We start from the raw sequence: 19,324 nt of genomic DNA on the forward strand, positions 1-19,324 counted from the left end.
AAATGTGGGATTACATACACATTCTGTCATAGACTAATGGAAACCATATGAGATCTTATATGTTAAACCTCCAAGGGACTGAGTCTATTCACCTAGTCGAGGGCTTCCTGAACCTCCTTTCTCTGGGAATTGCAGTGTTTCCCAAAGTGTGATACGCATACCTCCAGGGATATGGGAAGAGTTTGGTGGGAGTATGCTTTGCACTGGAGTTGGGTGGTGATATGCACTGCACCGTGCTTAGCTCCGCCTAATTCTATGTTCTCATGAGTATGAGGGGTATTCAGCGTTAAGAAAATTATAGAAGGGGTACACATATGTCAAAAGTTTGCAAAAACTGATCTAGGGGATTCTGTCAAATGTGTATTTTTCAAAGATTTTGGTTTGCATACCTGTACTTTCAGAATATAAGCACCCCCACATCCCAGCCAATGATTATGATGTGCTCAGTGCCTAATCTCAGTGTCTGAATCAGAACTCCTAGTCCAGTTACGCATAGGAGGGGAGGGAGTGCAGAGGGCACAGCCACACACACAGTCCTGGGCAGCTTTTGTTGAGTAGCAGATGTTTAAGGGAAAGTGTTGGAAGACCATGGTCATGACCTTTGCAGTCTCTGGCAAGTTGCTTTCTAGACACTTGGAGGAGAGAGGAGTGTTTTAGGTGGTTCAGCCCAGATACACACAGAATTTTCAATTTAACGTGTTCTGAGTTTAGACTCAGTTATATGTCCTCAGAAATCTCTTTGCCTTGCCAGATATGCACATGGGGAGTCTTTGATGCCTTCTAAAGGGTGATTTAATTTCTTGTGGAGAGTGAGAAGACCCATTCCTTCCTTGTTAGGGGAGTAGGTTAGGAGATGACTTAGCCCAAGCAAGAGCCTGTCCCTCTAGGCTGGAGGAGATGCTTGCCAGTGCTCCTGAAGCTGCTGTGTGTGAAAGTCAGGCATCCTCACACACCTGAGTGTGGGGAGTTCCTCCTTCTAGATCACATGCCCCTTCCTGGTATCTACTAGAATAGAGGTGCTCACTCAGTGAGCTTCTTGTAGACACTGAGCTTCTAGGTCCTCAAAGATCCTAATGGCTGGCATGTTCTCTTCTCCTGCTGGCATTTAGCTTTCCTTCAGAATCAGTGACAGGCTCTGCGGCTGGCCCCCAAAACCATGATCTACTGCTCTCCTCTGGTTATGAGTGCAACAGGCTCTTCCTCCCAGCATATGGGGAAGTGTCCTGAATCTCAGAATTCAGAGGCAGGAAGCCGGGGGGGGGGGGGGGAGGGTTGGGGGAATGGTGACAACTTAGAGACAGGAACATTCACCACTGAGGCAGTGGGATGGGCAGTTTCCCTGGGAAACACAGCTCTCTGTGACACTAGCACTTGTCCCCTCAGGGGTTATAACCTCAGAGGAGAAGAGCATATTAGGTTTCTGAGGCCCGTTTTCACGTCCAGCCTTGATGACAAATCTTAACTCCTTTTGTCTTCAATATTTCCCTTAAAATGTCCTCTTGAGAGCCTCCTTCTTTGGGACAGTGCCAGCAAGGAGGTCCTGGTGCCAGGAATTACCTGCAAAGTCCTGGTTCTCAAATCAAATGAAGGTGTTTTCAGTATTAAAAATGGGAAAATAGAGAGAGGATGAAAACTGTCAGGGCTTACTCTAGCCAAATCTGTAGGTCTCCCTCCCCAGAAGGTCCTGAGAAAGTTGAGAAAAATAGCCATTTACTGAGTGGAGGGAAGGAGGGAAGCTAGAACAGGATTATGTTGATGGGCACCTGACCAGGTTAGGCAGGATATGACCAAGTCTAACTCACACTCTCTGAGTTGACTTTTCTTATATATAATGAGGGGTTTTACTTAGTGTAAATTAAGTAAATTTACTTAATGAGCTGGGATCTCATTTTCACACATTCTTGCCAGTTCCTTGTCTCTAGTGAAGAATGCAACTCCCACTAACTTCACCTAGTTTTCCCCCACGTTCATCTATACTAATAAAAGAGAAACATGCAAATTGACCGTAATTCTTCTATGCCCACGAGCTATGCCCACAAGCCATTCAGTGTGAGTATGAAAATTAACCCAACCAAGATGGCTGAGGCCATAGAACAATCAAGATGCCTGGGTTTCCTCAGCTATGGAGGAAGCCAAGCTTCCTGGCTTCCACTGAAGGCTAGAAAATTTCAATTATAGAAGAAGAATAAATTCCAGATTCTAGGGCCCCCACTTGGGATGCCAGGGCATGTGGCTAGCCTGCAAACCATCACTGATCTCTCACCTAGACCACAGCATGCCTCAAGTGAACCCCCTACCCTGATCCTGAACATTCTTCAGGATACACCAGCTGCCCCCCACCCATGCACCAGGCCTCTATTCTTTCTAATAAAAGAGTAATATGCAAATTGACCATCACTCCAACACACAAGATGGCTGCTCCCATGTGGTCAAAGATGCTGCCCCTATGTGGTCACAAGATATCTGCCACAAGATGGCCAGCAGGAGAAGGTCGTTGGGAAAAACCAGGCCTACAAGGGAGGGAAGTTGGGGGTGATTATGCATGCAGGGGAGGGCAGTTAGGAGTGACTAGGCTGGCAGAGGAGGAAAGTTGGGGGCAACCAGGCCTGCAGGGAAGGGCAGTTGTGGGAGGACTCAGGCCTGTAGGGGAAATCAGTTGGAGGGCGGGTGGGGGGAAGGCGTGACCATGCTTGCAGAAAAGGTAGTCAAGATTCTCACTCCTATTACTAAAATTTGGTACATTGTAAAAAATGAACATTTCTTCATTTGCTATATTACCTTAGGGCAGTTTTAGAGTCTTTAATTGTAAAAAAAATTTACCATATATGGTTGTTCCACCAGCTATAACACTGCAGGGCCCCTCACAATCCAGTTTGAAAATGGAAATCCAGTCAGTAGTTTTAGATTCAATGTTGGTTACTCTGCGAGGTCCCCTCATCTTCCTTCCTCTTGAGTGCATGGATTTTGTATAATTTAGTGTTCCATTTTTGTTGTTCTTTAGTGGAGTTGAATGAACTATTGCTAAATGAGGCCTAGGTGACGGCTCCCTTGCCTTCCAGATTGCATTGTTTATCTGGGGTCCTTGGCTTTTCAATCAATGCAGATGTGTTATAAATGCAGAGGATAGGAGAAATGCTGGTGCCTCCTTATATTTCCAAACAGTCATTTGTGGTTCTTCACAGCTCATAAATAAGTTCCATAATCCTAATTTTAAGTGATACTTTCAAATGATATTTCTTCAAGAAATATTCCAGGGGAGAAACCAAGATGGTAGCCTAGGTAAGCACATAAGCTGCTCCTTGGCACAACAATTTTAAAACAACAACTAAAAGATAGAATGGACATCATTCAAAACCACAGGAAAGCTGGGAGAGTGGAAAAATCTACATCTAGAAAGAAAAAGAAAGGCTCATGGATCAGATCAGAAGCCTCAAAGCGCTGAGGTAGGGAGACGCTCGTGCACAGAGAGGAAGGGCAGCCAAATGCCTGGCAGGCGGGATGGGAAAGGAAGTCTCCAATTGCACTGAAAGCTTTCCAACTGCACTGAACCCCAACCCCAGCCAAAATCCCGTGGACCCAGGCTCATATTGGTGGATTTTGCAGTGTAGAGAAAGGCACCTAGAGACTCAGAGACAGGGAGACTGGGGGAGCTGGGAGCCTCAGTGGGCAGAGTTTGTAGTCGCGTGCAAGTGAGTGCACTCAGAGATTTCTGACCACGGAGGCCACTGCGGCCTCTCCCTAGTGGAAGGAGTCAGAAGTTCCAGAATAAAGAGACCCAACCCAATTCTGGGCGAGCCCCTGGGGCACTCACACTATTGCATGGGGAATCTGGATGATCAGGCAGAAACTCAGGGGAGCTGCAAAAGGCAGAGGTCTGAGGCTTGCACACAAGGGCAGGGCTGATGGGAAGCCAAGGCTGTCAGCTCATCCCTGAGACTCTGCCCCATCCATGCTGAGCATAGAAGCTTTTGCAATTTTGCAAGTTGGATACTATAAGACTGTCTCCAATACAGAAAGTTCCTGGAGTAGACACAGCTTATATTCATATCCGATGGGCGTGGAAGTCAATTCCTCCAAATGATAACAACAACAATCAAGACTTAACTGTAACAAGGTTGTACATGCAGTCCACAAAGGGGAGCACCAAGAATGTCTACCTCAGGTAATTGGGGATGCTGACCAACAGGGCCTTATAGGACACCAAACACACAAAGCAAACCTACCAACTCTGGGAAGCAGCGAAAATGCCTAGAAAAGAAAATAGATCTCAAACAAAAGAGATGGAGGAGAACAAAAGACTGGCTATAGAATTCAAAACCACGGTTATAAAGTTTTTCAAGAATTTCTTAAAAAAGGCTGACAAATTTAATGAGACTCAACTAGAAAATAAACAAACACTCACCAAAATAGAAACAACATTATACAGAGATCCAACAACAGATTGGAGGATCATAAGAATCAAGTCAAAGATTTGAAATACAAAGAGCCAAAGGACACTCCTCTGGAGAAGAAAGAAGAAAAGAGAATCCAGAAAGTTAAAATAGTGTAAGGAGCCTCTGGGACAATTTCAAGTGTGCCAACATCAGAATTATGGTGGTGCCAAAAGAGAGAGTGCAAAATACTAAAAACCTAGTTGAAGAAATAATGGCAGAAAACTTCCTCTACCTGGTGAAAGAAATAGACTTATAAGGACAGGAAGTGCACAGAACCCCAAACAAAAGGAATCCAAAGAGGACCACACCAAGACACATCCTAATCAAAATGCCAAGGGCAAAAGACAAAGAGGGAATCTTACAAGCAACAAGAGAAAAGCACTTAATTACCTCAAAGGAAGGAAGCACCCATAGGACTACCAGTTGATTTCTCAACAGAAACTATGCATGCCAGAAGGGAGTGGCAAGAAATATTCAAAGTGATGATAGTGAGAACCTACAACCAAGATTATTCTACCCAGCAAAGTTATCATTCAGAATTGAAGGGCAAATAAAGAGCTTCACAGATAAGAAAAAGCTAAAGGAGTTCATTACCACCGAACCAGCATTATATGAAATGCTGAAAAGTATTCTTTAAGAAGAGAAAGCAGAAGAAAAAAGATAAAAAATTATGATCAACAAATACATATATATCAACAAGTAAAACTAAAAATCAAGTGAATTAAAAATCTGAGGAACAGAATAAACTGGTGAAAATAATAGAATCAAGGGCAAAGAAAGGGAGTGGATTGATAATTATCAGGGGGAAAGGGGTATGAGGGGGTGCAGGTAGAGACTGGATTAAAATCCTATACCTATGGATGAGGACAATGAGAGGGTGGGAAGTAAGGGTAGAAGGTAGGGTGGGAATTGGGTGGAAGGAAGCTATGGTGGGGGGGGGGGAAGGAGAAACAATTGTAATAATCTGAGCAATAAAGATTTATTAAAAAAAAAAGAAGAAAGAAAGAAAGAAAAAAGGAATATTCCAAAACAATGCGGCTGCATCAGCTGTTTATTCACCAGTTAAACTTTGAGAATATAATTGTTAGTATTTGAAAGATGGCAAAATTCATGAGCACTGGTTCAATTCAGAGTAGAATTTATTTTGTTTGGCTCATATCAGAGTCAAAGTGATAAGTGTTGTGCCTGCTCTGGAGGAGGAACAGGTGAGGGTTTGGAGACTCACAGGACAACTCCTCCATTTCATCCTCAGGCCAGCACCAGCCTAGGAGGGGTCCAAAGTGACCCTGAACAGATTTCAGGGTGATCTTTATGGTGAAGTTTTTTCTTGGCCCAGCCTTCTCCTCTCACCCCTCTGAACACTTCAGCAGGTACAGATGAGGGGACATGGGCCCTGTAACCTAGCCTTTCTAGCCTGTGCTGTGACCAAAACATGAAGTGATGAATGAAACAGAACAAGGAGGAAGTGAGGGCTGGAAAGTGCTGTAGTGGAGGCAGGATGCGTGCTTTCCTGTGCACAAATGAGTTTACAATAGATCATCCTGTAGCTCATTTCTTGGAAATAGAGTGGATTGTGAGAGACAATAACAAATTTTGTGCTGTGATACACTTGGATAAACATTAAAATTGCACCTTTGTCGTTTGGTAAAGATGTACTTACAGCATTTATCAGTACTGATAAAGTACCTAAGGACATATGTTTATGGGAGAACTGGAGTAAAGCAAAAAAAGGAAAAAAGAAAAGAAAACAGAAAAAGTCAAATTAAACCCAAAAGGAAGAAATGCAGATAAAAGCAGAAATTGTGCAAACCAAAATGAAAATCCCAAAAGGGAGGCAAATGACTGAATGTTAACAGATGGATCCAGCAGCCTCTGAATTCTTTCTGGGTTCCTGTTCTGAGCAGCCAATTCTTGTGCTCGTAGGGTCATGGAAGGGCTAAGAATTCAGGTTTGTCCAAGCAAACAAAAGTTTATAAAGTAAAGTGACTAAAATGTCCTGGCAGATGAGTAAGGATGGGAGTGGAGGATGTGCTCAGAGTGGCAGAGAACTGTGGGAGAAGCAAACTTGCTTCTCTTCTTCCTGCCTACTTGGCTATTTCTCTTTCTTTGGCATTAATTGATGTTAATGATAGCCTAAATTTCATTAAGGGTCAGAAATAATTATATCAAATTCTATCATTCTTTCCTTATTTATTAGATGGAAAAATCCTATAAAATGAAAGTTCCCTCCAACCATTCTCTCATTTCCATGAGGTACAGTTGTATCTGAAAGACAAAATAAATGCTCCATTTCTTTTTTTATTTGTCAATGTTCATAACAATGAAATGCTTTTCTAGCATATTCCCCAGGAAGTGATTGACTATTTTAAGCACAAGGACTTGTTATGAACTCATGTATTTTAAGATATCTGATATATTTTCATTTATTAGAGTTATTATTGATGCTCTCAAAAATGTCTAGTTGCATTTTCTAGAGATTGACTCTTACGTCCTTCCCATAAGATCCCAGTGATTTTTGAGACTATCTTGGCTTTCTTTCTTTTTAAAAAAAATATATTTTATTGATTTTTTACAAAGAGGAAGAGAGAGGGATAGAGAGTTAGAAACACTGATGAGAGAGAATTATTGATCAGCTGCCTCTTGCACAACCCCTACTGGGGATATGCCCTCAACCAAGATACATGCCTTTGACCAGAATCGAACCCGGGACCCTTCAGTCTGGAGGGTAAGGCTCAATCCACTGAGCCAAACCAGTTTCGGCTATCCTGGCTTTCTTGTTTACAACTCTGCCTATTCCTAGAATCAGTAGTCTATGAAAACCTAATGTTTTGGTGGTAAATGGCATTTAAAAACCACACTCCAGGTACTGAGAGTGGTGATTGTCACTGAGTTCATTATTGTCTCTATGCCTTTAAATGGACATCAAAATTGTGTGCGTGCACACACACACACACACTCACACAAAAACAAGAATAAAATTTCTGAAAATAATTTCATATTTTTTCAGGTTATTTTTAAAATTTTAAGTTAATGCCATTAAATATGGACAATGAAAGTATTGCTTTTTTAAGTGTCTTGGACCAATTCCTTATATGGTTCACCCACTCCACAATATAAAATCAGATATGTTTGCCATTTGCTTTTAGTACTTAAAAATATAATTTTCCTTGTATAATTATGTAAACTACCTATATGGTTTCAAGATCATATCTATGAAATCTTAGTGTTACAAAGGCATCCAGTTTTCAGCTTCTGTCCCTGTCATCTCCACACTGCTTCTCCCATTCCCATGTAAGTAAATTTTTGTTGGTTTAGTTTTCAGAGTATACTGCTATTGCCTTTTGATATATATAAAAATATATGTATTATGTTTATATATGTAGTGCATATTCCTCCTATTAGAGAAATGGTAAGTAAACTCTACATTATTTTCTTTACTTTGCTTTTCCCACTTAATGATGTATCCTGGAGACCTCTCCAGGCATGTATGAGAGACACATTCCTTTTCACAGTTGGATAGCCCTTCACTGTGTGAATAAATCTTAAGCAATTCAATCAGTTCCTACTGATGACCATTTGAGAGGTTTTTGGTCTTTTGCTAATACAAATAATGATGCAATAAACAGCCTTACATGTTATTTTTCTGCATTTTTTTGTCAGAGTATTTAAGGGATAATAAATATTGTCCCTGACAATGACAATGAATGAGAAAATGCATATGTATGTTGGCAGCATAGTGCTGACTTCCCTTCGGTAGGGTTTGGACTGGTTTTCCATTCTCACCAGCTATGCAGGAGAGGACCTGTTTCCCTTATACCTTTGCCAACAGATTATACTAACAAACATTGAATTTTTGCCAAAAATTGAGGTGTTAAATAGTATCTCACTTCAGAAATAGAGGTGTAATTTAATTAATATTTTTGGTGACTTTATTTTTTCTGTTTTGATTCATTTTTCTCAGAGTGTATGTTAATGTTTTCTGATATATTCAAGGTACATTTAAATTCATTTTTCTCTGAATATTTATTCCCATCTCTTGATCCATATTCTAACAAGTTCCTAGTATTTGGTTTCTATACTTTGTAATTTTCTGAGTATAGCAAGAACATTTATCCCATTTGTTGTAAGCTGAAAAATATTATTTTCACTAATTTGACATTTTTTGCTTTAATTTTTCTAAGGTGTCTTTTGTTCCACATTATCTGTGATATTTTTATGTAATCACACTTATTAATTCTTTTCCTTACTTTATTTCAAATCTTAGAAATAGTTTCCTTACCTCCAGGTTACAAATAATGTATCCATGATTTTCTTTTATTTAAACTTGTAATCTGCTTGCAATTTGAATGGCATGAGGCAATGCATGCAATTTTTTTCTTTTTTCTGTATGATTATATGATTTCCCTAAAATTGCTTTATTGCAACATCTTTGTCCCCTTTGATGTGGTATGCTGCCATTTGAATCTAACTGTAACAGAGTGTAATTAAATTAATATAAATGAATAAGGTATGATTAATTTGGTCTGTTTCTGAATTTTCTGTTTTTGTTCACTGTTCTCTCTATTCATGCACCATCATCACACTTCTATAATCATAGAAACTATAATGCTTGATTCCTAGCAGAGCTATCTCTTCCTCCTTGTTCTTTTTCTTCATGGTGCTGAATAACTTTCTCTTTTTTCTTCATTCAAATGAAGTTTATAATCCACTATATTTCACCTGCCTAAAAAAAATGGTGATGACAAAAATTTTAATTTTATAGTTATCCTATCTAATAAAAGAGTTATATGCAAATTAACCATCACTCCACTACACCCACAAGCCACTCCCACCAGCCACACCCCACCAGCCAATCAGGAGTGAGTATGCAAACTAACCCAACAAAGATGACTGGCGCCTCAGAGAAAGGGAGCCTTGTGTTTTCCTGGCAATACAGGAATCCAAGCTTACTGTACACTTTGGCTAGCCAGGCCTCCACTCAATGGTACAAAGTTTCAATGATAGAATATAAATAAATCACAACAAAAATGGCTTCAGCCATGGAGCTGGAGAGAGCAGGAAACTATGGTTGCCCTGGCAATGGAGGAAGCCAAGCTCTGCAGCCCTGGACTGTTTTGGCCTACACTTAAGGCTACAAAGTTTCAATGATAGAAGATAAATAAATCCAACAGAAATGGCTGCCACCATGGAGTGAGCAGCAGTCTTGGCTCAGCTTCAGGCTACAAAGTTTCAACTGTAGAAGGTACATAAATCACAGATACAAGGGATTTTGCTAGGGTCTCCAAGGGGCATGGCCAGCCTACAAACCACCACAGGCCCCTCACCCAGGCTGCCCCATGCCCCCAGGGAACCCCCATCCTGATCCGGAATAATCTTCAGGGCAAACCAGCTGGTCCCCACCCATGCACCAGGCTGCTATCCTATCTAATAAAAGAGTAATATGCAAATTGACCATTACTTCAACACACAAGATGGCTGCCCCCATGTGGTCAAAGGTCCTGGCACCATGTGAACATAAGATGGCCAGGAGGGGAGGGCAGTTGTGGGTAATCAGGCCAGCAGGGGAGGGCAGTTGGGAGGGATATAGCCTGCAGGGTAGGGCAGTTAGGGATGACCAGGCTGGCAGATGAGGGAAATTGAGGGAAAACAGGCTGGCAGGGGAGCAGTTAGACATCAATCAGGCTGGCAGGGGATTGGTTAGGAGGTGATCTGGCTGGCAGGCAGGAGCAGTTAGGGGCAATAAGGAAGGCAGGCATGCGAGCAGTTGGAATCCAGCAGTCCTAGATTGTGAGAGGGATGTCCGACTGCCCGTTTAATCACAAAATTCCTGGAGGGGTCACAGATTGAAAAGGGTGCAGGATGAGCTGAGGGACACAAACCCCTGGGCATGAATTTATGCACTGGGCCTCTAGTCTTATATAATGAAAGCCTAATATGTAAATCGACCAAACAGTGGAACTATCAGTGGAATGACTGGTTGCTATGATGTGCATTGGTAGCCAGGAGGCAGATGCTCAATGCAGGAGCTGCCACTTGGTGGTGAGTATGCTCTCACAGGGGGAGCGCAGCTCAGCCAGAAGCTGGGCTCTTGGCTGGTGGGCGCAGTGATGATAGCAGGAGCCTCTCCTGGCTCCAGGGCAGTTCTAAGGAGCAGCACATCAAGTGATAAGGAGCAGTGAGCAGGTGGGTGGACATAATCCAAGGGCCCCCAGACTGCAAGAGGGTGCAGGCTGGGCTGAGAGACACCTCGGTGCACAAATTTTATGCACAGGCCTCTACTATAAAATAATGTTAGAGAAATATTTACTTTTTCTTCATTCTAAAACTTTATAACTCATTATTTTAACTTTATAGTCCACTCTCAGGTAGAGGTAAAAGTTATCATAAAAATTTTAAATTTATTGTTTTATAAGATCATGGTAGATAATTATCTATAATTTCAATGTATAAAAGGCTTTAAACATGGATTAGTTTTTAATTTGGTCAAATGTCTTGACTGCACTGGGTAATTTTCTATTACATCTATTAATAAGATGTGTTGTAACAACAAATTTTGATATGAATATTTCCAAATGAGACAGGTCTATAGCTTTATTTATTGGCCAAATTTCTGTTAGCCTTTAAAATCAACATCACACTTGATTCATAAAAAAATTGAAAGATTTCCCTATTTTCTTATATGATCAAAAATATCTTACATTATATTGAGATGATTGGTGCTGTAGAGGTTTAAGTGAATTCCCCTGTGAAAGCACCTGAACATGGTACTCTTTTGTGGGAAAACTCTACTTTATTATTTCCTCCAGATGAGTAAAAGGTGATTACTAATTTTCATGGAGGACAAGAACAAAGAAAATAGGTTTGAGAATGGTCCCCACTTACCTAAGTATCCTTTTCCTTTCTCCTTCCCTTCCTTGAGGTCCTGTTGGTACCTGCACCCCAGAGCCTCTTGAAAGAAGATGGCTCCCTGTCAGGACAACACTCTGAGGATTATTCTGGTGGGGAAAACCAGAAGTGGAAAAAGTGCAGCAGGAAACAGCATCCTTGGCAGAGAAGCATTTACTTCTAAAATTGCTGCTCATGCTGTTACCAAGAAATGCCGTAGAGTTATGCGACACTGGAAGGGGATGGAACTTCTTGTCGTGGACATCCCAGGGCTTTTTGACACGAAGGAGACACTGAAGACTACCGGTGAGCATATAAGGGATTGGGCCCTCTACTCCTACCCTGGGCCCCACGCTATCATCCTGGTTCTACAACTGGGCCGCTACACAGCAGAGGAGCAGAAAACAGTTACATTGATCAAGAACCTCTTTGGAAAGTCAGTCATGAAGCACATGATCATCTTGTTCACTCACAAAGATGAAATGGGTGATCAGACACTGCATGAGTTTATAGAAGAATCAGAGGTAAACCTGCAAAGCATCATCAAGGAGTGTGGGAACCGCTGCTATGCCTTCAATAACAAAAGCACAGATGAGGCTGAGAAGGAAGCTCAACTGCAGGAGCTGGTGAAGCTGATAGAGGAAGTGGTACAGGAGAATGGAGGGGCTCATTTTCTGATGCCACCTATAATATATACAATGGAATACTACTCAACAAAAAAAAAAGATGAAATATTGCCATTGGCTACAAAATGGATGGATCTTTACAGTTTCATGCTAGGTGAAATAAGTCAGATAGAAAAGGACAACAGCTATATAATTTCACATGTATGTAGGTGTGTCAAACACAAGGCCAGCGGGCCAAATCCAGCCCGCCAGGCCTTGCAATGTGGCCCGCACCGCGCTGTCATCACTGCACTCCACTGTCAGTTTATGACATTGTCAGTTTATGACTGTTCAGTAAACCATTCGGCCCGCGATTTAGGCTGGATTTTAGATTTTGGCCCCTTCTCTGATTGAGTTCGACACCCCTAAGTAGGATAGAAAAGAGAATGCAACTAAAGAAAAAACAAGGAACACACACACAAAAAAACTTCATACACACAGACAGCAGTATGGTGGGTACCAGAGAGGAAGTGACTGGGAAAAGATGGTAAAGGGTAAAGGGGTTCAAATATATGGTGATGACAGAAGGCTTGTCTTTGGCTGGTGAACATACAACATAATATTCAGATCACATATTATAGAATTGTACAGTTAAAATCTTTGTGCTTTTATTAGCCAATTAGAGGCCCAGTGCATAAAAAGTCATGCACTTGGAGGTCTCTCAGCCCAGCCTACCCTCTCTTACAGTCCAGGAGCCCTCAGGGGATGTCCTACTGACAGCTTGGAGCAGACCTACATGTCAGTCTGGTCTTCCTCTGCCGGAGGCAACCAGGACTGACAGCTGCCAAGGCTTTGTCTGGAAGGAGTCTGGTCTATTTGGTCTAATTAGCATATTACCCTTTTATTAGTATAGATGTCACCCCAATAAATTTATTACAATAAAAATAAAGTAAATAAAATTACTATTTTGTAAAAATATTAGAAAAATGAAAAATAATTTGCAAAAATGTATCTTGAGGGAAAAAATGGGAGAAATACTTACAAATCACACATCTGATAACCTATAAAAATCCTATACTAGAGGCCCGGTGAATGAAAGTCATTCAAGGAGCACCTGCCGGCCCTCACAGCCCTGGCTTCATCTGGAAGGTACTTCTGCTGTTTTGTCTAATTAGCATATTAGCTCTTTATTATATAGGATAACAAATGCCTAATATGCAAATTGACTGAACAGAGGAATGACTGATTGCTATGAAGCACACTGACCACCAGGCGGCTGACACACAACACAGCACACTGCTCAGCCAGAACCCAGGCTCATGGCTGCCAAGCAGAGTGGAGATGGCAAGAGCCTTTCCTGCCTCTGAGGGAGCACTAAGGAGCAGCAAGCCAAGCTTTATGGACCAGAGAGGAGGAGGGCAGTAAGGAGCGAGCAGTCTCAGACTGAGAGAGGGCACAGGTCAGGCTGAGGAACCCTTTTCCCCAGGCAAGAATTTTGTATTTGATAAAAAAAAAAAAAAAAAAAAAAAAAAAAAACTGCCAAAGAACAGAATGTATAAAGAACTCTTGCAATCCATTAATGAAAGACAAATAACCCAATTTAAAATGGAAAAAATATATATATTTGAATAAGTGTTTTGGACATATTAGTATACTGCATATACTGTACCAGTGAAACCAACACCATAATCAAAGTGATGACTCTGTCAATTTTCAAATGCCCTGTATCCCTCCCATCTCACTTACCTTGCCACCAAAGCCCCAACAACCACTTATGTGCTCTGGGCAGATATGTAACAAAATCGCTCCTTGATGTGAACATGTATGTGAGTGGCTCAGACCTAGACTCCAAGCTGAGATCATAGACTTCTATGGAGGAGGAAATGATGATGATTTTCTCCAATATGGAAATTTGTTAATCCCTAATCCTAATTTAGGAAAAATTTAAGAAACACAAAATGATTTTTACTAGGAAGAAAAATCTTGAGAATATGTGCCTTAGATACTCCATTTTTAAAAATATTTATCTAAAAACATAACAACTTAGATTGTTGGTAGAGCATTAAATTTGATTATAAAATAGTAATCAAGTTTTTAGGTTAATTTAAATAGACTAATTGAAATACGTGTATATTCAAGAAAATTTAATTGTACTGGACAAAAAGCTGTTCCTAAAGTAGTAACTAAATTTCTATTTGTAGATCATCTCATGGTAAAATTCCTGAACATGCAATAAACCTAAAGCAGTCATATTTTTGTGCAAAAATGTAAAATTTAAAGCTATCAAGACTGCATTACAAAATTTACAAAAGCCTCCATTAATAAAAAAAAAAAAAAGGGGGGGGGGGAGATAATAGGATGATATCATGTAAGAAAAATATCCTATAAGTAAATTACATCTAGAAAATTTTTACTTTACAAAATTTATTTTCATTTGTAATGCTAACAGCAAGACACCCATGAAAAATACACATGGTATCTAAATAAGACAAAGGAAAATCATGTGGGCAAAAATAAAAAAGGATCCCAAATCAGTTATATAGAAAATATTCCTTTATTAACTTTTGTTCGAGAATATATTTGTATATTTTCAGAAAAACAGCTCCAAGAGCACGTGGATTCCTGCAAAAGAGAGAAATTGACAGGTCTGCTCCAACCACGAAGACAAGAGAAGAAACAGTCCAGAGATGGAAGATGCTGACAACAATGTCTTGCCAGGCTAGCAGTCAGCAGCTGTGCTTCGATGCAGGTTGCCCAGGACCAAACCAGAGAGGGTCAGATCTGCATTACCACCATGTGCCCACCATCCAGATACCATTGTTGACATGTACACACAAGGAACTGTTTGACATTGAAAAGGGGACTCAGCAGTGTTGGATATTGAAATTGCGACTCAAACATTTTTTGTTATTATATGTTTATTTCTAGTCTGCATAGGGAAGATTTTTTAAAAGAAAGAAATGGGGAAAAAATAGATACAGAGGCAAAGAAGCATTGAACAGACTGTCAAACTACAGCAGGAAGGCACAACAGTTTAGAGGGGATTGGGGGGGAGGGGGGCTATAAGAGATCAAAGGAAGGACTTGTATGCATGCATATAAACATAACCAATGGATACAAGACACTGGGGAAGGGGCAGGTGAGGGCATATATACCAGGGGTAGGGAAGGCTGAGGGGAGGTCAATTGGGGAAAAAAAGGAGACTATTTGTAATCTTCAAACAATAAAAAAAAATAAAGGATAAATGGGTATACATTTTTAGAAACTAAATATATGTATCTGTATTCCTGTTTGTGTAACAGAAAAATACTCATAAAAATAAATGCAAGTATAGGCCTAACCAATGGACACAGACAAAGGGGGGTGAGGGAATGGGGGGGGGGGAGGTTGGAGGGATAATGGAGGAATTAGGACACATATGTAACACCTTAATAAAGAAAATTTAAAAATAAATAAATAAAAACATAGATGAGTGTGCTCTTTTAAAAGCATATGTATTTGAGTGACAGACTCATAGATGGAGAACAGGTGTCATGGGCATAGGGTGCTAGGGGAATTGAGTAAAAATGAAAAATAAGAAAAAAATTAATGAACAAGGGCAACAGTGAGGTGACTAGGTGTGTTGAGGGAGGTGGAGAATGGGGGATATATGATGAAAGGAGACCTGACTTGGGGTGGTGAACACCCAATAGAGTGTACATACATACATACATACATACATACATACATAATAAACCAAAGCATATGTTGGTTCAAAATCTCCCAGGAAAATCTGAAACCAACTCACATACGGAGGGCAGGGATAGACCTAAGAAAGAGGCAGAGCACTGAAGGTGGTTAGATAGAAGTTTAATAGGCCAGAGAACTTACTTACAAGGCTTGCATTGAGTGGCTCAAAGACAAATATACTCAGCAGCTGCCTGCCAGATCTGAAAAGTTGAGATAGAGGCCTTAGCTGGGCCTAATCATGTACAATATCCAACTGGTCGCAGCAACACATGACTAAATTCAGGCTGTGTCCTTGAGGCAACTCCTGGGAAGGGAAAAGGCAAGTTGAATGCACATTCCAAAGACAGTTGGGGTGAGCCTCCAATTGCTTTGGTCCATACTTTGGGTCAACTGGAGGTCACATCTTCTCCATGACATTGTATAGCGTAGCAGAACATAATGGGTTCAAAGGAACACAGTCTTGGTGGGGGGAGAGGGGAGTTATATTTACACTTGAGACCAGTAAAGGAGACAGGGGAATAATTTCCAAAGCTCTGCTTCTCCTAAGGGAGGCTTATATATTCAGTTTGGTAAATTACATGTTGATTTCTTCTTTATAACTGGATAAAGTTATCAGTCATGGGTCAGATCAGGTTCATCCCTGTTAGAGATTCTCTGCAGAATACTGTGCTGAATTTTAGCATTTAGTAAGAACAGCCCAGACTTGAGAGCATTGTCCCATTTCTCACCAACACTCCATTCTGGTGACCAGCTCCTACAATTTAATATGCCCCCATCCCTTCTGCTGTGTGCCCTGAGAGGTCAGCAGGGGGCTTCACTAGCATGCATGTACTCATTTAATGGCTGCTCTCTCAGATGTCATAGCAACAATACAATCACATGGGAGAGAAAATGCAAGCTAGGACATCTAAAATCAGGGGCATCTTTTTCCACCCAGAAACTATGACCCCATGCATGAACTAAGAAAGTGCCCTGGGCTGGGGGGCAGATCACGCAGGGCATTGACTGGTATTCCCATGTGATTTAGCAAAGATGGTACGTTGGCAGACTAATCAGATATGCACTCAAAACATTCTGCTTGAGCAATGGCAGAGTTATCAAGAGGATATTATGGTGTCAGAAACACTAGATTAAATTTTTACAAGAAACAATAATAAAGGGCATTTCTGAAAGACAAAGGAGAGTGATTATCATTAAGATTTCTCAATTGGGATTCTAGCAGCAGAGATGTCCCAATCTAATTAGGTAATTGGGGGACAGTCAAGTGCATGGTTTCCTACAAGCCACAGACTCAGGGATGCAAGTGACAAGGTAGACTGCTGGCCACAGTGAGGAAATTACACGCTAACCCTAAGGGGGCGAGGCCTGGAACCCACACCTTAGAGAAGGTGTGATCTTCAACTAGTATTGCAGCTGGTCAGAGATTAACTTGCAGGGAGAGAGACAAGAGAACAAACACCAGACCTTGCTTTTCTACCCAGAAGAGATCTCCTGCTTGGACTTCCCATTGGCAGAAGTCAAGTGTCACTCAGAGAGCCAGAGATCCCACTGATGTTGTTAGATAGGACAAGGGTCTCAATGTAGGGGCCATTCTTACTAAATTCTACTCTTGTTACACATTAAATTTATGAGACCAGCTGGAAACAATATGAGCTTGACAAGAACTCAACAGGACAAATGTAGCCAACAGAAAATGAAAGGAAATTATATATATATATATATATATATATATATATATATATATAGAGAGAGAGAGAGAGAGAGAGAGAGAGAGAGAGAGAGAGAGAGAGAGAGAGGAAGAAGGAAGGAAGGAAGAAAGAAGAAAAAGAAAGAAAGAAGAGAAAGAAGGAAAGAAAGAAAGAAAGAAAGAAAGAAAGAAAGAAAGAAAGAAAGGAAGGAAGGAAGGAAGGAAGGAAGGAAGGAAGGAAGGAAGGAAGGAAGGAAGGAAGAAAGAAAGAAAGAAAGAAAGAAAGAAAGAAAGAAAGAAAGAAAGAAGGAAGAAAGGAAGGAAGAAAGGAATAAAAAGAAAGAAAGGTATAGTTGACCAAATCATGTAAAGAATGGCTAAGCCTTTCCCTCTGGGGAGACAGAGCTTTTGATATGAATACCTTGTCTCCTTAACTTGCTAAAAGTAAACAAAACTACCCTGTGACAACATGACTCCTTCTCGAATAGGACATTCCAAGTGGAGAAGTCCTTGAGTTTGGTAACAATATCATCAACATAGATCAGCCTCCTGAGACAAAGAGCCAGGTTGAAGGAGGCCAAAGCCTGGATCTACAGACAGAAATGAAAAATATTTAATACATTAGATATTTTTTATGTTATAGTGAGGGACATTTTGGAAGGTATCTAAAAAAAGAAGAGAGAACATCAAGAAGAGAATTTAGGAACTTGCAAACATCCAAGTGTTTCCAGTCAGGTACTGGCCCATAGTGTGTGGTTCTTGACTTGGTTCAGGAAAGAGCATGCTCATTAAAGCTGGGGACAGTGAAATAAAAGAAGGGGTTAGGATAGAAGAAGCAACAGCAGAGAGCCAAGGTGGGACTGCTTCAACTCAGAGGGAAGTCAGGGAAAAGGGGCCTTGGAGACAGGAGCAGGGGCTGAGACTGGGTGCCACTGCCCACTGCTCCCCTGGTTGCAAGTACACAGAGTTTAGGGAGAAATAAAAAGCTCATGCCTGGTATAAGGCATGGGCTTGTGCAAGAGTGAGTTTTTGTCTTGAGGACATTTTATCCTTTTTTTTTTTCCTTTATAATCAGCTTTCCAGTGTATTTTCTAATATGCTGATGCATCAAGATAAGTGTATAGGGGAGTTTTAGATTATTCTTTTGTCTGTTGTGATGTTTCATTTTATCTTAATAGTGCCTGGCTTTGATGTGGTTTTAATATTTTTTCCTTACTTCATCTGCCCTTGGGTTTAGCTGGCACAAATGGCATGAATTGGGTCTTTGTGCTCTACTTCCCAGACCATTCTGATTTAAGCTATGTATTCTCTGGTTAGGGAGGAGAAGTATAAACCATTTGCTGCCAAGTGCCCCTGGTTGGGGAAGATGAGATTTTGTGATTAACAAACTGGCTATAAGCTGCTCATCTCAGTTTTCTTATGCCATTTATCCAGGAATTTTCCTACTGTGTTTCCCCAAAAATAAGACCTACTTACAGGTTTCCTTCTGAGTGAAATATAAGGCATCCCCAAAAAAATAAGGCCCCCCTAGACTAAACATGAGAGATTTGGTCCACTGATTCTGAAAGAAATGAAGTCACAAGAAATTCACCAGGAAATTCAGGAATTGGATTGTTATGATCATGTTCCAGAAGATGATGACATGATTGTCATTGAATAAATGAGTAAATTCTTGATACTGTAAGATTCACAGTTTGTCTGGTTTGAGTTGACAACTACTGTACTACCATACCGTATACAGGTAATAAATTTCCTTTATTTTCATTTAACAATAAATGTGTACCGTATTCTTCATGGAAAAATAAGACATACCCTGAAAATAAGACCTAGCTCATTTTTGGGAGCAAAAATTAATATAAGACACTGTCTTATTTTCGGGAAAACAGGGTAGCTTCTTACTCTCCTGCCTCACATGGACCACAGAATCATCTTGTTGGAGAAACCAACTGCTTCACTAACAAGGTGCACACAGACATGGACTGAAA

General features: G+C 40.7%; 1 protein-coding gene across 1 annotated transcript; it reads left to right on the forward strand.

Moving 5' to 3' along the window:
• Positions 1-10,013: 10,013 nt before the first annotated feature.
• Positions 10,014-17,956, forward strand: LOC311628871 (GTPase IMAP family member 7-like; the record flags this gene model as incomplete). Its single annotated transcript, XM_084896448.1, has 2 exons — positions 10,014-12,145; positions 17,828-17,956. Exons 1-2 carry the CDS (start codon positions 11,393-11,395, stop codon positions 17,954-17,956), a joined length of 882 nt encoding a protein of 293 aa, XP_084752574.1. The 5' UTR covers positions 10,014-11,392.
• Positions 17,957-19,324: the final 1,368 nt, after the last annotated feature.

This window comes from Pipistrellus hanaki, assembly GCF_964339955.1.
Source record: "Pipistrellus hanaki genome assembly, chromosome: 10".
In the NCBI taxonomy this organism is placed as follows: Eukaryota; Metazoa; Chordata; class Mammalia; order Chiroptera; family Vespertilionidae; genus Pipistrellus; species Pipistrellus hanaki.